Source organism: Simochromis diagramma, unplaced genomic scaffold, assembly GCF_900408965.1.
Source record: "Simochromis diagramma unplaced genomic scaffold, fSimDia1.1 OVJJ01000176.1, whole genome shotgun sequence".
Taxonomy (NCBI): Eukaryota; Metazoa; Chordata; class Actinopteri; order Cichliformes; family Cichlidae; genus Simochromis; species Simochromis diagramma.
In genome coordinates, this window is record NW_024386892.1 from 2,314,292 (window position 1) to 2,332,151 (window position 17,860).

Genomic DNA, 17,860 nt, shown 5'->3' on the forward strand with positions numbered 1-17,860 from the left:
ACAGACACTATCTCTACTTTCAAGATTAGGCTTCAAACTTTCCTTTTTGCTAAAGCATATAGTTAGGGCTGGACCAGGTGACCCTGAATCCTCCCTTAGTTATGCTGCAATAGACGTAGGCTGCCGGGGATTCCCATGATGCATTGAGTTTTTCCTTTCCAGTCACCTTTCTCACTCACTATGTGTTAACAGACCTCTCTGCATTGAATCATATCTGTTATTAATCTCTGTCTCTCTTCCACAGCATGTCTTTATCCTGTCTTCCTTCTCTCACCCCAACTGGTCGCAGCAGATGGCCGCCCCTCCCTGAGCCTGGTTCTGCCAGAGGTTTCTTCCTGTTAAAAGGGAGTTTTTCCTTCCCACTGTTGCCATAGTGCTTGCTCATAGGGGGTCATATGATTGTTGGGTTTTTCCTCTGTATCTACTGTACAATATAAAGCGCCTTGAGGCGACTACTGTTGTGATTTGGTGCCATATAAATAAAAGTGAATTGAATTGAATGAGAGTCCTTTAGTACTGTGTATATCTGAAGAACTGAACTACTAATCTACACTAATTAATGAAGTTAATGATCAAATCTGGACTCACTGAGCCTTTCTGCAGTTCCTCACAGCTGGAATCAGTCTCTGTCGTCCCCGCTCTGATGTTTTGTACTTCTGCAGGTCCAACTCATCCAGAACCTCCTCTGACATCTGCAGCATGAAGGCCAGAGCTGAGCACTGGATCTCAGAAAGTTCCTGTTCTGATCTGTTCTCTAACTTCAGGAACTCTTGGATCTCCTGATGTACTGAGAGGTCGTTCATCTCCATCAGACAGTGAAAGATGTTGATGCTTCTGTCAGGAGAGATCTTATAACTATTGATCTTCTTCAGGTTGTTGATGACTCTCTGGATTGTTTCTGGACTGATCTCTGTCTGACCCAGCAGACCTCCTAAGAGTCTCTGGTTGGACTCCAGAGAGAGGCCATGAAGGAAGCAAACAAACAGGTCCAGGTGGCCATTGTTATTCTGGAGGGATTTATACATGGCTCTCTTTAGAAACTCATCCACAGAGGATTCACCCAGAGAAGGTTTAATGTGGGGGAATCTGATCTATCAGTAAACTAGAATTATTATCATACTCAAAATCAGAGTCAGAATCAGAGTATATACAAAAATCTCCCAGGAAGTCCTCCAGCACCTCTGTCTTCCTGTTGGTGAAACAGTGGAACATGTAGACTGCAGCCAGAAACTCCTGAATGCTCAGATGAACAAAGCAGTAGACTGGTTTCTGGAAGATCACACACTCTCTTTTGAAGATCTCTGTACAAACTCCTGAGTACACCGAGGCCTCTGTCACATCCAGACCACACTGCTCCAGGTCTTCTTGGTAGAACATGATGTTTCCTTTCTCCAGATGTTCAAACGCCAGCCTCCCCAGCTTCAGAAGAACTTCCCTGTCAGCCTCCATCAGCTCCTGTGAACTCGTCTCATGTCCCTCATGGTACTTGTTCTTCTTCCTCTTTGTCTGAACCAGCAGGAAGTGTGAGTACATGTCAGTCAGGGTCTTGGGCAGCTCTCCTCTCTGCTCTGTAGTCAACATGTGCTCCAGAACTGTAGCAGTGATCCAGCAGAAGACTGGGATTCTACACATGATGTGGAGGCTCCTGGATGTCTTCATGTGGAAGATGATTCTGCTGGACAGCTCTTCATCACTGAATCTCCTCCTGAAGTACTCCTCCTTCTGGGCGTCAGTGAAGCCTCGTACTTCTGTTAACCTGTCAACACATGTAGGAGGGATCTGATTGGCTGCTGCAGGTCGGGAAGTTATCCAGACGAGAGCCGAGGGAAGCAGATTCCCCTGGATGAGGTTTGTCAGCAGCTGGCTGACTGATGACTTCTGTGTGACATCAGACAGCAGCTTCCTGTTGGTGAAATCCAATGAAAGTCTGCTTTCATCCAGGCCGTCAAAGATGAACAAAAGCTGAGAGACAGCCAGCTTCTCTGCTGAGACCTTCTGTAATGTTGGATGGAAAACATGGAGCAGCTCCAGAAGACTGTACTGCTCCTCTATGATCAGGTTCAGCTCCCTGAATGAAAGCAGAACCACCACACTGACATGTTGGTTCTCCAAGCCCTCTGCCCAGTCCAGAGTGAACTTCTGCACTGAGAAGGTTTTTCCAACACCAGCCACGCCGTTGGTCAGAACCACTCTGATGGGTCTCTGTTGGTCAGGTAAGGCTTTAAAGATGTCCTGGCACCTGATTGGACTGTCATGGAGGGCGTCCATCTTGGAAGCTGTCTCCAGCTGCCTCACCTCATGTTGGGTATGAACCTCTTCACCCTGTCCCTCTGTGATGTAGAGCTCAGTGTAGATCCTATTCAGGAGGGTTCTACTTCCTGTTTCATCACTTCCTTCAGTCACACATTCACATCTCCTCCTCAGACTGATCTTATGTTCATCTAAAACCTCTTGCAGACCAACATCTGCTGAAAGAAAGAAAAACAGAAAGAAAACTCTTCAATGTCTGAACAACAACAAGAAGTCCAGTTTTCAGAAATGAGTCCATCAGCAGACAGATAATAATAATAATAATAATAATAATAATACATTTTATTTGAGGGCGCCTTTCAGAAACCCAAGGTCACCTTACAAAAAACACAATTAATAAAAGGAACAATAGTCATAAAATACATAAAATAAGTTAAAATTACAAAACAGAGCGTGACAACAGATAAAATCAGCATTAAAGCGAATAAGCCAGTTTAAATGGATGTGTTTTGAGCTGTGTCTTAAATACGGAGAGGGAGTCAATATTTCTTAGTGCAGGAGGAAGAGAGCTCCAGAGCCGAGGAGCAGAGCGACTGAAAGCTCTGCTCCCCACAGTGATGAGGTGTGAGGATGAAACAGCAGATGATGATCTGAGAGGGTGGGAAACAGTGGTGATATGGAGCAGGTCACACAAATATGAAGGAGCAGATTTATGGATACACTTGTATGTAAGAAGTAAGATTTTAAAATTTATCCTGGCTTCTATGGGCAACCAGTGAAGCTGCTGAAGAACTGGGGGAATATCAGCACTTAACGGAGTGCAAGTTATGACCCAAGCTGCAGAATTTTGAAGAAGTTGGAGTTTATGAAGGGACCTTTTAGGGAGACCAAATAGAGGGAATTACAGTAATCAATATGGGACGTAATAAGACTATGGACAAGGACGGCAGCAGCATGGGGAGTAAGGAAGGGGCGGAGTCGGTGAATATTACGTAAGTGTAAGTAAGCAGACCGTGTTATGTAATTAATGTGAGACTGGAATGAAAGAGTATTATCAAGTATGATACCCAAACTCTTAACCTGAGGGGAGGGAAGGGTGGGAGAATTTTCAACGTTAATGGAAAAGCTGTGGGATTTGGATAAGATAGATGGTGTACCGACAAGTAAAACTTCAGTTTTATTACTGTTAAGTTTGAGAAAATTGGAGGAGAACCAGGATCGAATCTCAATAAGACAGTCTGAGAGGGAGGTAGGTGGGAGGGATGAACTGGGTTTAGAAGAAAGGCAGAGCTGGGTGTCATCGGCATAACAGTGAAAATTTATATTATATTTTCGGAATATATAACCAAGAGGAAGCATGTAAGTAATGAATAAAAGAGGCCCCAATACTGAACCCTGGGGCACACCAGCAGAAACAGGATAGATGTTCAGTCTTACTTTGTACACAGCTGCTCTGACTGGCTGTCTGCAGTCCAGCTCTGGTTCTGGATCTTTCTCCACACTGGGGACAGGACGAGTCTCCTGATGAAGCAGACTGGTCCCAGTATGAGGAGATGCACTGTTTGCAGAACCAGTGTCCACAGCTGGTAGAGACTGGATCCTTCAGGATGTCCTGACATAAAGTACAACAGGGCAGCTGCTCCTCCTCACAAACACCACTCCTCTTCCTCCCTCTGTGAACACATTTCTTTATCACTAAAATCATTTACTGAATGTTGATACAAATATCCAAATTTAAAAGATTGTGCAGAAGTTCTGATGATCACAGAGAAAAGTAAAAGCGGAGATACTTTTCTGTTTGAAGGCAGCGTTTAGTCTGGAAACAAAGTGATGCTTCATTTGATTTCATCAACACTAATGAGCTGCTTTTCCTGTCTGCCTGTCTTATTAAACACTCAGTGATCTGCCTGCAGTTTGCTATGAATACACACTGACTTCACAGTAAAAGTCTTCCATCAGAGGGAGCTGCTTATGTCCTTCCTGTTTTCCAGTCAGTGTGCAGATTAGTTTGGTTTAGTTCATTTAGATTATTTTACAGAAGTAACTGATGAGTTACAGAAACATATCCAAGGTGAGCAGGTTCCCCTCCAGCATAAACTCTGAGCAGCTAACATGAATACGTTTAAAAGGTGTCACAGCTTTCCAGTCAGACTGTACTCAGTGCCACATTACAGATGTGGTTTCTGACAGCTGCTCCAGCTGCAGGATCAAACACACACAAGTCCAAACATCTTTGTCTTTCCTGCTTCTTTATTATTGAACAACAAAACATGTAGTTCTTGTCCCAACTGAGCATGTTATGCAGCCTTTAACATTAGCATTGTTAGCATAACTGAAACAGATAACATGGTCAGAAACTGTTGAGAGGGGCCGGCACAGGGAGAGGAGAAGATCGGTGTTCCCACTCTCAGTTATTACAATCAACCCACCGCTGACTTGGTAAGAGTCAAGGGGTCATGCAGTGGGCCAACCCTCTCCCACTCAGTCTGAGGGGAACCCACACTGCACACTGGTCCTAATGTCAAATCAAACAACTATTACAAGGAAGCAGGAGAGGTAAGAAAGACTAAGGAAAGGAAATAATCCTAGGGAACGCTAACAAATCACCTTCTATAACCATCTCTGGGTTCTCCTGGTGACTAACCTCTATGCTTATCACTTTTAGCCATTTATAAAAATAAAAATTTAAAATGACTGTTACATGAGTCACATATTTTAAGACACGAAATATTTCAGATTTAGCTGTACGCAGTATTTTCAGAGTGCAGTACTTTATCCTTGCAATGCTGCCATGACAGCACACTGTTGTTCAGTGTTATCCTGATGGAGGTCTCATTAACACCACCTCGTATGATCCAGGCTTTAGCTGCTTAGACGTTACCCTGGGTCTCTTTGTGGCACGATCTGATATCCTCGTGTCGGTGTTGTTCCCACATCATCATAATAAATGTTGTTCCAGGTTCAACATTGCAAGTGACTAATCACATTTGTAGGGTAATTTCCTATAAACCAAGTTCAAAAAGGGAGTCTATGGCTGACGCGTGTTCCTGGTTTCCAAAAGAAATGCTTCCAGTTGCATTATGATTTGAAGACTGTTTATTTATTACAAACTGAAGATGTAACAATGAACTCCTTCCTAAATAAGCATGAAAGTTCCAAAAAAAATAGCAGTTATCCAGAACTACCTGTGCACACGGTCAGAAAACCGCGAGACTCCTAACCTCTCTGTCCATGCTCCGCCCCTTCCCTCTCACACAGGGCTTCATGCTACTGTTGCACTTACATACTTAAAGTGAGAGGTACCCCCTTTTAGGTTCCAATCCCAAAACCGTGACTTAAAATTACATTATGTAAACACATATTTTCACATTTATTAATCCTGAAAAGATGACTTATGTAATGAATCTATGAATTTAAAACAAACATGAACTCAATCGTAAATAAAAATATGAAGCAGGCGTCATACTTTTGCGACTTCAGAAAAAAAAAAAAAAAAAAAAAAAAAAAAACGCCTTAAGAAAAAATCTACTTAACTTGCGAGAAACCGCCTCTGTCCGCCGATCCAGCAATTTGAATTCTTTGCATTTCAGGATACTGTTCTTTAATAAACGGTAAGCATTATACAGATTGTCCTTGCAACATTGGAATGTCATAAATGAATGAATTGCTTGGCTTGCAAAAGAATGACGTTGCAACAATGTGATTGGTCACTTACAATGTTGAACCTAGAACAGCACTTATTATGATGTGGGAACAACACCGACACAAGGATATCAGATCATCCCTCTTTGTGACCTCTCAGACTGTTTAACAGATCAAACACAAAGACATGAGAACCAGAGACAGAGCAGCTCTAGTCTATTTCCTGTGCCTTACAGTTTAGTACTCGGCCCAAAACAAAACAGGAGCACCAAGGGTTCAAAACGAAAAGTCCACAAAAAACACAGGAGCTTGGGTCGCAGTTTGTAAACAGTTCAGGAGACCGACCCGGAGGACAGTAACACAGGGGTCTAAAGAAGTTCAGTTCAGGCATTTGACCCGGAGGTCGCCGGCGCAAAAGTTCATAACAGGGCAGTTCAGGGGGCCAGCCAGGCGGGTGGCAGCACAACAGCACATAGATTAAGTCAGGGGGCCGACCACGTGAAAAGTGGTAGTGGTGCAGGTGACAGAGCTGGTCCGGAGGCCGGCTGCGCAGAAGGCAGCAGCGGCGACGACAGAGATGGCGCGGAAGGCAGCCAGCCAGCGGCTTGGAACATGGCGAGGATGATGCTGGACCAGGTGAGGCGGAGCCAGACGGCGGCAGCGTGGCAGCCAGAGGCGCAGCAGGCAACAACTGGACGGGCTGTCACGGTCTGTGGAGTCAGCCCGTGCAGTGGTGTGTGTGGTGGACCCAGGTGCGAACACAAGTGAGTAGATGGGAGTGAACTTAAACTGAAAGCGATCCTTTATTATGGCTGATGACATGGAGTTCAAACAAAGAAATACGTGACTAAACTAAACTATAACTAAACTGGGAAACTAATATTGTGATAAACTATGGAGACTCAGAGAACCATGACGATGACTGCAAAGACTGGCCGCGAAAACATGGAGGGTGGGAACACAGACGACGCGACACAGACTGAATGAAACAGAGACTAAATACAGATAAGGAATGATCAAGGGCAGTGGAAACACATGAGGGGGAACAGCTGATACACATGAACCTAATGACAGGGAAAGTGAAACTACATACAATAAACACAAAACACAAAGCTCTTTCAAAATAAAACACGAAACATAAGGAGACACAGACATGACTTGAACTTGACAAAGAAAACTTGGACATGAAACATGGCAGAATGTAACTAGATAAACTGAAATGAAACTAGACTAAAAAGAATAACAAAAACACCAAGAAACTCAAAATACTGGGTCACATGACCCAGGACCACAACACGGGACCATGACTGTGTAAATGATGTCATCTTGGAGCTCATCGGATGGATTGAATGCCGCAGGGTCCACGCGGGCTGGTTCATGCTGTCACGGCTCGCCGCGCAAGCCCTGTAGAATTTAACAAAGGACCCAAGATGCGGCTATGCAGTGAAGCGAGAGGGCTTTATTGAGCCTGAACATGAGTGATTAACAAAGAAAAGGTGAGTGTGGCGTAAAACAGAACTTAGAAATAAACTATACTGGGAAAACTAAAACTTAAACAGCAAACCTGAACACGAGAGATGGACCCAGCGCAGGGAGAATTCACAGACAAACCAGCAACACACACGAGAAAACACAGGGCAATCAGGGAATGTGAAACAGGAGGGAGATATGGCTGGGATTAATTGGACATAACGAGACAAGGGGAAGCGAAACTAGAAACCTTGACAAGAGACACAGACCTACAAAATAAAACAGAAACTCACACATGCAAAGACACAGACTAAGAAACACGGACTTTACACAGAGGAACACACAGGCAGACATTACTAAACACTAAACTGAGGAAGAACAGAACCAAAAACCAAAGAGCTAGAAAACCAGAACCAAAATACATCACAATGATAGAAAACACAAAACGCTGGGCCAAAAGACCCGGGATCATGACACCCTCGTCTACTCCCATTTGTGTTCCTCTCCTGTGTCTCATCCCCTTGTTATCCTTTGTGTATTTAAGCCCTGTGTTTTCCTCTAGCCGTTGTCACGTTGCTCCCCCCATGTGCTGATGTGCTGTGGAGTTTATATGATGAATATAATTTGTGTTAATGATTCAATCCAAATTACCACTAGGTGTGAATGGGGGAGTGAATGTGAGTGCGAATGGTTGTCTGTCCCCGTGTGTTGGCCCTGCCACAGACTGGCGACCTGTCCAGGGTGTACCCCGCCTCTCGCCCTGTGACAGCTGGGATAGGCTCCAGCGCCCCCCGCGACCCTGAAAAGAATAAGCGGAAGCGAATGGATGGATGGATGGATTCAATTCAATACAGCACAGCTTTTTACAGGGGAACAAATGTCCCTGAATGCAACAGTGAGAAACAGTCTGCCTCTGTGGCTGTGATAGCTGCCGTTAAGGGAGATCACGTGTCTGCAGTTAGACGAGGAAACGTTACCATCATGGAAATGTTAACAAATCCTACAGCATCAAGTTCATTAATAAACGCGGGATGGAGACATGACAGCCGTTACACACACGTTACACACACATCTGGGCTCACGCGACGAGCTTGTCTAATACAGCAGCTGCTCTCTGAACGCTTTTCTGAAGAGGAGCTGCACAAACCTTTGTTTGCTTTCTAGAGCAGCGTATCATCCTCATAGAGCACAGCTGGCACGCTTGTTTCTGTTAGCTTAGTCACCAGGCTAAAGTCAAACTACCCACTGCAAGCACCTGTTTCTGTGATAGTTTAGGGCCCAGACATCTGATGTCTAAATTTCCACCTGTGATTAAAATAAATCGTTAAAAGAGCCAAATCTGTGCAAATGTGTCTTAAAACCAGATAAACTGACAGTTACACCTGAGCCTGTGTGTCCTTTGAGACACTGCTCTCCTACAGAGATGCATTTTAGAAACCAGGAAAAACATAAAAATAATTTAAATCAGACACCAAACTGACAACAGTTCATGTTACTAACAGCTCACCTCTCTGCAGCAGACGCCTGCTGGATTTTGACATCAATGTGGCCATCTTTAGACACCTCACTCTGTAAGGACACAGAGCTGGGTGGAGGTCCAGGTGGGTTCCTGTGAATAATGATGGAGCAGTGATGTGAGTGCTGAGCTGTGACATGGAGAAGAGTCATGCACAGTTAGAGATGGTCATCTCACCTCTGAGCTTTGGTCTGGCTCTCATGTTCCCCACACAGAGTGGTTTTAGAGGGAGGGACTCCCTCCTCCCTGTCCTCACACTGATCCATGCTGCTCAATTCACATCAGCTCACACACACTTTCTACCTGCAGAGGAAACACAAATTATTCACGTGCACATCAACTGAGAGCTGCAGAGGTCGTGTCTGATGTGTTGGACTAACACTCCATCTGAGACTAAAATCAGTGCCAGGTGTTATGGAGAACAAACAAAGTCTGTCAGTGTTGTCTAAGTTGATCTCTTTAACTCAATAAATGCGTTCAGTGAAAATTTCATCCAGAGAACAAAAATGTTTCAGTGATTCAGAAACAAACCGGTGACTCCACGACTGCCACCTCACAAATAAACACGTTCTTTGTTTCTCTGTTTGAGACGATGAAATTAATGAAACTGTGACATGTGGAACATGGACACTGGAATATGTAAACAAATCTAGACCAGTCAACATAAAAACCAGTTATCCTCCAGGACCAAGCTGACTGCCTACATAGTTCACACTCTAACTGCTCGCTGCTCTGCTAGTTAAGCTAATGTCAAAGGTCAGAGTAAAGAAATGACGTGATGCTGCTGGGAGTTACATCACAGACTAGCAGCATTTAGTTATTCAGCATTATATTTAAACCTTATTATCTGCTCCTCTCACCTCTGTTTACTTCTGATTTGAGAACATTTAGCCAACAGTTTATTAACTTTGGACAAATTATGAACAGGCATCAGCGCGGTCACCTATACAGTCCTTTAGTGCTGGAGCAGCAGGAACACCAGTTAATCGGAAATCTCGTTTTCTCTCTAAAACAAAGTGACAGCAGACTGAGACAAAGACAGAAACGATATTTAAACACCAAATATTCACCGGCTTTACTTCCTGATCCAGGATTCAAAGATGATCAGCAGAGTTATTCCATTATGTGAACTATGGAGCAGCAGATTTGTGCTGAATATGATCATCTGACACTGAGATCAGGAAAGTAACGTGAAACTTTAATAAGGAACCAAACACACAGACAGTTGTTTATGAGGAAGTTTGGATGTTTGCATCCAAACAAAAGCAGAAGTCTGGACTTTAGAAACATAGGAAATGTTTGTTGGAGGCTTTCTGTCCTGTTACTGAGCGCAGCATTAAATGATGTTTCTATTGCAGTTTCTATTGTAGTGACACTTTAAACTGGTTTGAATGCAGATCAAAGAAACACTCACACTGTGTTAGTGGAAGTTGTTTTTAGCTGAGCTGTGTCCTTAATCCAACCTGAAGTGAACAGTTTAATTTTACAGATTCATTTAGATATAATCAGTTCAAACTTGTTTCCATGAAATTCATCATTATTCATCATTAATGTTCCACTGACTGCAGCAACAAATAAAAATTCAAAGACTTCACAGGAGGGATATAACACCCCTTATGTCAAACTACTGGTTTATGGCTCCTCTGACAAATGATTCATGACTTTGGAAGTAATAAAAGTTAATGGCAGTCATAAAAATTCATACAATTGTGATACTTCATAATTTGTTCATCAATAATCCAAAAAATATGATCATGAAAATAGGGTGATGGATAGGATGTTTGTGATAGTTTGGGGGGGGGTTGTCATTTTTAAGCCAAAACTTTAGTTTCTTGACAAAAAATGCCAACTTTTTAGATGACTTTGTGTGTCTGTGTGTGTCTGTGTGTGTAAATGTGTTAAACCACAGTAAAGTTCTTAGTTAAACTGGTGAGGATGGGGAGAGTTGGAGGCTGCATGTCCCAGTGCGTTTGTTTAATCCAAACAAGGAAAATCAGAATCAAAGTCAGACCCACGTCTCAGCCCGACCCGGTAATAAACCAATATAAAATAGATGTGGCCCTAGATTTTACCAATAAGAAAAATCACTGATCAATACAGCAATTTCAGAAAGGCAGGCTCTAGTTTTGACGAATCAGCGTGCGGAGGAGGCGGGGTTTAACCTGATCCCCATGAAACAGCAGTTCGGGGGTTTTGACCCCTGCCCCCGTCGACCCCAAGTTACCGGAAGCTCCTGCCGGCCTGACTTTCACCTGCTGGAAATAGTCCCCTGACTGTAACCCCCGGCAGAGATTTCGACCTCTTCCCAGACCCGTCAGTAAAGTAATTTCAGGGAGGCAGGCTCTCGCTTCGGCCACTGAAACACAGAGGGATGGCTTTGATCTGACCAATGACACCAATTTACAGCCTTCTGACGAGCGAAGAGTTTTTGAAATCGACCAGCTTCAGATGACTAAAATAAATGTTTGATGGTAAAAGGAAACAAAGCGTTTTTAAGGAGAGGGCTCTGAGGAGACTAGCAGCCCTGAGTCTGTATGTAAAACATGAAACCTCCATAGCAGTGATACTTGTTCTTACATAGGTGCACGTATTCTTTGTTATGGTACTTTACTGTTCCAATGAAACATCCATCCATCCATTCGCTTCCGCTTATCCTTTTTCAGGGTCGCGGGGGGCGCTGGAGCCTATCCCAGCTGTCACAGGGCGAGAGGCGGGGTACACCCTGGACAGGTCGCCAGTCTGTCGCAGTCCAATGAAACAAGATCTCATTTCAAAGTACATTTTGGCCATCCTGTGATCTCATTTGCCATATTCTCTTAATGTCTTAGAGCTACAGGTATCATTAAGAATGTTGATGTTAGATTGAGTTTTAAATCAGGTTGTGACCATAAAGTTACTCTCACAGCACTGATTTTAGAGTAATGTACAACAAATGTAATGTCATTGAATTTTCCAAACTTTCTTTTCTCCAGTCAGGGTTATGGTGACATTTAAGTTGTTGTTTTGTGTGATTGCACACTGCCCATCACAGCACCCCTTAGTAAGCTGTACAGCAGAAGTGTCAATTCACTTTTATCTATATATCACCAAATTACAACAACAGTTACCTGGTAGTGAGACTGTTAGTCACACAAATGGTGGACAGAAAGTAATTTTTCAATTTAGAAAAAATAAAATGACTCAATTAACATTTATGTTTTATTTATTATAACACCTTTTTTCAGTCCTGTTACATCTACGACAAAGTGTGTACGGACTGTAGGGACTAAGTAGCTGTTAAGCTCATCTTTTTCACATGACGTCTGTGTGCATTACTTACATCATATCAGTATGGCAAGGAGTTTATGACTTATCTGTTTTTCTTTTCTCATAGAAAAGCAAGAAAACTTTTTCAATATGTGAAGTTACAGCACAGCTTCTCCAAATGTGTGCTTCTTTTGCAGTCAGGCTGCTTTTAGAGCATCCACATAAGCTCAGGTAATAAAAGTACAATCAGGAAGTGTACTTTAACATTTCCTTGGTTTTATAATCGATGGTCTAATAAATGTAAAACAATCTACATTTATTTTACTCGAGTATTTCTTGCTACTTTTGGTTTCTGCTTATAGACTGTGGCAGGGGCGTGGTCTCTGGCCTGTGTTACAGTGAGCTCTCAGGCAGTGGTGAGGTGTGGCAGAGAGGGCAGGTGTGACTGCTCGAGGTGATCATCTTCTTCCTCTCTGTATGTTTAAATAGTGAAGGAGGGCAGCAAGCCAGAGACCACACCCCTGCCACATAGACTTATATTAATTTATGTTATTATTATCAACTGCTGGCATTTTCACTGTTTCTCTCCATTGTGGTGTAATCACACTGCTAGCTAAGAAAAGTAACTTAGATCCATTTGTAATTAGTAATTATAGAGCTATTTCTAATCTCTCATTGCTCCGCAAGACATCTGAAAAGTTGTTTATAAGTAACTGAATGAATACCTTTCACCTTTTTGATAAGTACCAATCAGATCCAGACACGGTACAGAAACGGCTCTTACCTGAAGATCAACAGTGATTCAGAGAGTTTGTTATTTCTATCTTGACACAGTTGATCAGTCTGCTTCACTGTCTGATGACACGCAAACAGCTTAAAATAAACAAATGAAGTTCAGTCAGGAGGCTCGTCTCATTTGTGACTCCTCGTGTTTTCTTCCTGCCTGTTTTCTAAAAAGCAGTTTCAATAGTCCATGCTGAAGGATTTCTCTATTCCATAAATGCATCAGGATGAAGGAGGAAGCTGTAGTAGGAGCTATAATGATGTAAGCACAGGTGTATTTGTTGCAGGAGTGTTTCTACCTTCAGTGTCTGGGAGAGGTGTGTCCACAGCTGGATGAACCATGAAGGGAGGAGAATCCTTCTCACCTTTTTGTCCACAATTCATTACATTAAAGTTGATCAAACTTTCTGGCCCTCACAAGATATAAAAATACAATGAGTACATCTGAGATCATAAAGTACAGCAGTAGTAGGTGTGTAACAGTTGTGTCAAATGTCATGTTTATCTAACATCATCATCGTAAATTTTGTGTACACACAGACCACTAGAAGACTGTTGATTTGTGGCTGAGTTCTTATCTTTGGTGAGGAGAAGTCGGAGGAAGGATGAGCACAGCCAGGCTTAAAGATGCTCCTGTCCCCGAGTTCTGTGTTGATGATAATCACCCAACAGGAAAGCAGCTCCAGTGGAAGAGTGATGTAATCAAAATCCTGAATGAACCATCTAACACGGCAACAATGAGCACATGAAAGGCCAAAAATGACAACATCAGTTCAAAGGTGGGCCTGAGGTTCCCCTCTAAGATAAGATAAAGCTTTATTAATCCCTCAGGTGGGTTCCTCTGAGAAATTCGGTCCCTCCAGAGAGGAGTTAGAGTTTGATGGCGTGTGGGACAAAGGAGTTTAAGTCTGTTGGTTCTTGACTTTGGGAGAAGCAACCTGTCACTGAACAGACTCCTCTGGTTGTTTATGGCCGTGTGCAGAGGATGCCCAGCATTGTCCATAATGTCCAGCAATTTTTTTAGTGTCCTTTTCTCTGCCCCTGACACCAGAGTGTCCAGCTTCACGCCGACCTCTAGTGTCTCTGCTGGAATCTTCAACATGAACCTCTTAGATGCTGACCTGCTGCTTTCTCAGAAGACAAAAGGGAAGAACCACGAATCTCTTCTACACCACACTTTTATACCTGTTCACCCTTTATGTGTGAGAGCTGCTGCTCACAACAAACTGAAAGTGTTTGAGGAACAAAGAGAAACAGAAAAATCAGCTGATGATCCAGTGAAGACACTGAGCAAAGTGACTGAAGCAGAGATTTTGAGGACTGACAGAAAAGTGCATGGAGGAGGAGATCAGAATATAGAGAATTTGAACAGATCAAGTCCAACATGAAAGGATCCAAATGTTTCCACTCGGCCTGAACACACATGAAGATCAGATTGGAGATTTCCCGCATACCACCAGAGAGCGCCCAAGTACCACTAGTGGTACACGCACCACAGTTTGAGAAGCACTGATGTAGAGTAAAAGTTGAGACAAAATGTCTCTTTGTTACATAATGTCCTGTTTATAAGGTTGGAAACCTGCAGTCAGCTGAGACTGAACAAGTCACCTGGATGAGTGACAAAATTTTGCATAAATACAAAATCTCAACCATTGTGAATTTTAACTGTTAGGAATTCATATAAGTTTTGAAGATTAACTGATCCAGTGGTGTCTGACTCAGAAAAGACTCAACTGCAGGATGCAGACGGAGGCACTGGTAAGCGGTTTAGTAACCAAGTTTATTTACAAGACAAGTGAATGTGCAACAAGATGAGTAAACTGAGCTGTGAGTATAAACACAAACTATAAAGCACATAAGCAACCTGAGCTATGGAAGCAACCACAGAAACTAGAACAGTGGAAACTGCAGTTCTGTGATTTTAGGGTAGTCAGACTGGATGGCAGAGTCACTCAAAGGGAGAGAAGACAAGTTCAGGTATGTTTCCAGGAAAATACTGGCAGACTTTGGTTAAGGATGTTGCTCAGCTGCTTACTTTCCGCAGGTGGAGGAGTAGCATGGAGGGGAGATCGGTCCGAGTGAGTGGGAAGGAATCCAGAACTCCAGAAGCTGTGGCAGGGAGCCAGGCAGGTGCGTGGAGTGAGCGAAGCTTTGGCTGTGAAAACTGTTGAGAGGTCCAGCATTCGAATGAAAGTCCTATGGAGAAGGTCTGCGCCTGGCAATCTGGTGAATAACTATAAACGATAAGCACAAGGCAAGCCGAGGCAATTTACTATGTAGCTCAAACACTATGATGGCCAACACTAACTGTGATCAGCTGAGAATCTGGCAAAGAAAGGTTGAGTGCTGGCCTTTTATGTCAACAGCTTAAATACCCAGACGTGCGAGCAATGAACAGGAACAGGGTGGCTCCTCCCAGAGGTGGAACTGGCTCTGTGGAAAAACACCGGCACTCATCTGACCATGACAGTTTTCCTTAAAATGAAAGGATTCTTTAAATTAGTAATCTACATGTTTATGACAAAAATGAGGAAAGAAGGCATTGTTGGGCAACAACAGATGGCTGACTTGCACATGGCTTGTGGCAAACTGCAAACGGGACTTCTTATGGTTTCCTGTTAACAATGGCTTTCTTCTTGCCACTCTTCCATAAAGGCCAACTTTGTGCAGTGCACGACTAATAGTTGTCCTATGGACAGATTCCCCCACCTGAGCTGTAGATCTCTGCAGCTCGTCCAGAGTCACCATGGGCCTCTTGGCTGCATTTCTGATCAGCGCTCTCATTGTTCAGCCTGTGAGTTTAGGTGGACGGCCTTGTCTTGGTAGGTTTACAGTTGTGCCATACTCCTATTTCTGGATGATGGCTTGAACAGTGCTCCGTGGGATGTTCGAGGCTTGGGAAATCTTTTTGTAGCCTAAGCCTGCTTTAAATTTCTCAGTAACTTTATCCCTGACCTGTCTGCTGTGTTCTTTGGACTTCATGGTGTTGTTGCTCCCAATATTCTCTTAGACAACCTCTGAGGCCGTCACAGAGCAGCTGTATTTGTACTGACATTAGATTACACACAGGTGCACTCTATTTAGTCATTAGCACTCATCAGGCAACGTCTATGTGCAACTGACTGCACTCAGACCAAAGGGGGCTGAATAATTACACACACCCCACTTTGCAGTTATTTATTTGTAACAAATGTTTGGAATCATGTCTGATTTTCGTTCCACTTCTCACGTGTGCACCACTTTGTGTTGGTCTTTCACCTGGAATTACAATAAAACTGATTCATGTTTGTGGCTGTAATGTGACAAAATGTGGGAAAGTTCAAGGGGCCGAATACTTTTGCATCCACTGTATGTATATGAGTAATGACTCCTCTGGCATGTCTAGTATAGGAAGAGTGATATACTTGACCCTGCCATCTTTTGGTTAATAAATGTATCTCTGATGCAGTAAGATGAGATTCTTGTAGGAAAATAATTGTAGAATTTAAATGTTTCAGTCGGTTTAATACTTGTTTCAGTTTAACTTCCGTATCCCCCTAACGTTCCAGGTCGTAATGTCAACGTTCAAAATGTTTTCTTTAGTTGTCCTCTCCATAAAATATTGTCAGACTGTGTACTTAAATAAACAAAGTAAAGGAAAAATTGAAGAAGCAGGTTTGCACTTACATTCACACACTCACACATGCCAGATACTTGTAAACAATTTCTGATTGAACATTTGCATTTTCTTGTTGGAAATGTCTCCCCCCCTCCCTTGAACAAATTATTTGGAGGGCGTTAATCCACATCACTGAGGAAGAACTAGTCAACGCAACCTCTCCAAAACCCCATAAATCAGACAGTGTACACTAACCATATAATGATAGTGATTTTTTCCATTATAAAGTAAAGTTTGCCCTTGGTAGGACAAATAAAATAATGACTTAGTTAAGGTTTAGCTGTTAATATATAACCCAAAACGATTGAGATTAAACTTAGAATGATTATACCTGTCACGGTCTGGCTGGCAGACCGTGGGGGTGTAGGGAAGGAGGACCCAGGCGCAGTGCTCTGTGTGTAAACAGTGCGTTTATTTACAGAGTATGGAACTAAACAACAATAAATCCCCGTGCTTTCCCCAGACTCCCGTGTCGTGTCTTCTCCCCGTGCTGGCTGCTGTCTGGCGCTCCACACCTCTCCTGGGGACACAATAGAAGCAGCTGTCAGGACACACACACACACACACACACACAGTTCCCTAGCAGGGCCACACCCACCAGGCCTGAAGGCGCCTGTAAACGAGTGCTCAGACACACAGCCCCCCACACACACATATGTACAATCATAGAAAAGGGGGAGCAACACCAAAAATACATAAGTAACATAAGTCTATAACTGCTCAGAGATCCTGGGTCGCTCAGACCCAGGACCCTGACAATACCCTTAAAAAACGTCCAGTTATGTTAACACAAGTTCCACATTAATTTGAATTCGAAATTTTATCTGTCTGTTATCAATGACTCCATTACTAGTCAGTTATGTCGAAGCAGAAGCAGTCTTATGGAGGGTCCTAACGGTTAACCTATTGTTTAACTGGTGATGGGCATCCTCTGCTGTTTCCTTTGGCAGATTCTTGTAGAATTTTTCGGCTTCTTCGGGTGTTGAGAAGAGGTGGATCTTTCCATCGTACAGGATCCTGAGTCTGCAGGGGTTGTGCTGGAATCCACAGAAGGCATTGATTTCAATAAACAGCTTGACAACCGGGTGAAATCCCCGTCGGATCCAAACCGTCTCCGCAGACAGATCCTGCGCAAATGTGATCTTGGCCCCATCATGTGTAATTTGTTGTTTTCTTGCTTCCTGATATACCAGTTCCTTCTCTTGGAATTTTAAGAAGTGAACAAGCTTCTGCTCTGGTTTGGTTTCCCGGAGGCTAGCGTGCGATGCACTCGCTCCAGTGTGAACGACTTGTCG

At 43.3% G+C, this 17,860-nt stretch overlaps 1 protein-coding gene across 1 annotated transcript; it reads right to left on the reverse strand.

Annotated features, from left to right (window-relative positions):
- Positions 1-757: 757 nt before the first annotated feature.
- LOC120734847 (protein NLRC3-like) lies at positions 758-9,098 on the reverse strand. Its single transcript, XM_040033891.1, has 4 exons — positions 9,056-9,098; positions 8,870-8,971; positions 3,688-3,923; positions 758-2,468 (listed from the first exon to the last, which is right to left on the reverse strand). Exon 4 carries the CDS (start codon positions 2,266-2,268, stop codon positions 1,072-1,074), a length of 1,197 nt encoding a protein of 398 aa, XP_039889825.1. The 5' UTR covers positions 2,269-2,468; positions 3,688-3,923; positions 8,870-8,971; positions 9,056-9,098; the 3' UTR covers positions 758-1,071.
- Between the last annotated feature and the right edge of the window lie 8,762 nt (positions 9,099-17,860).

What these genes read in the sequence shown, in the direction of transcription:
- LOC120734847 (XM_040033891.1), bottom strand. Translation starts at nt 2,268, where the DNA reads ATGGACGCCCTCCATGACAGTCCAATCAGGTGCCAGGACATCTTTAAA.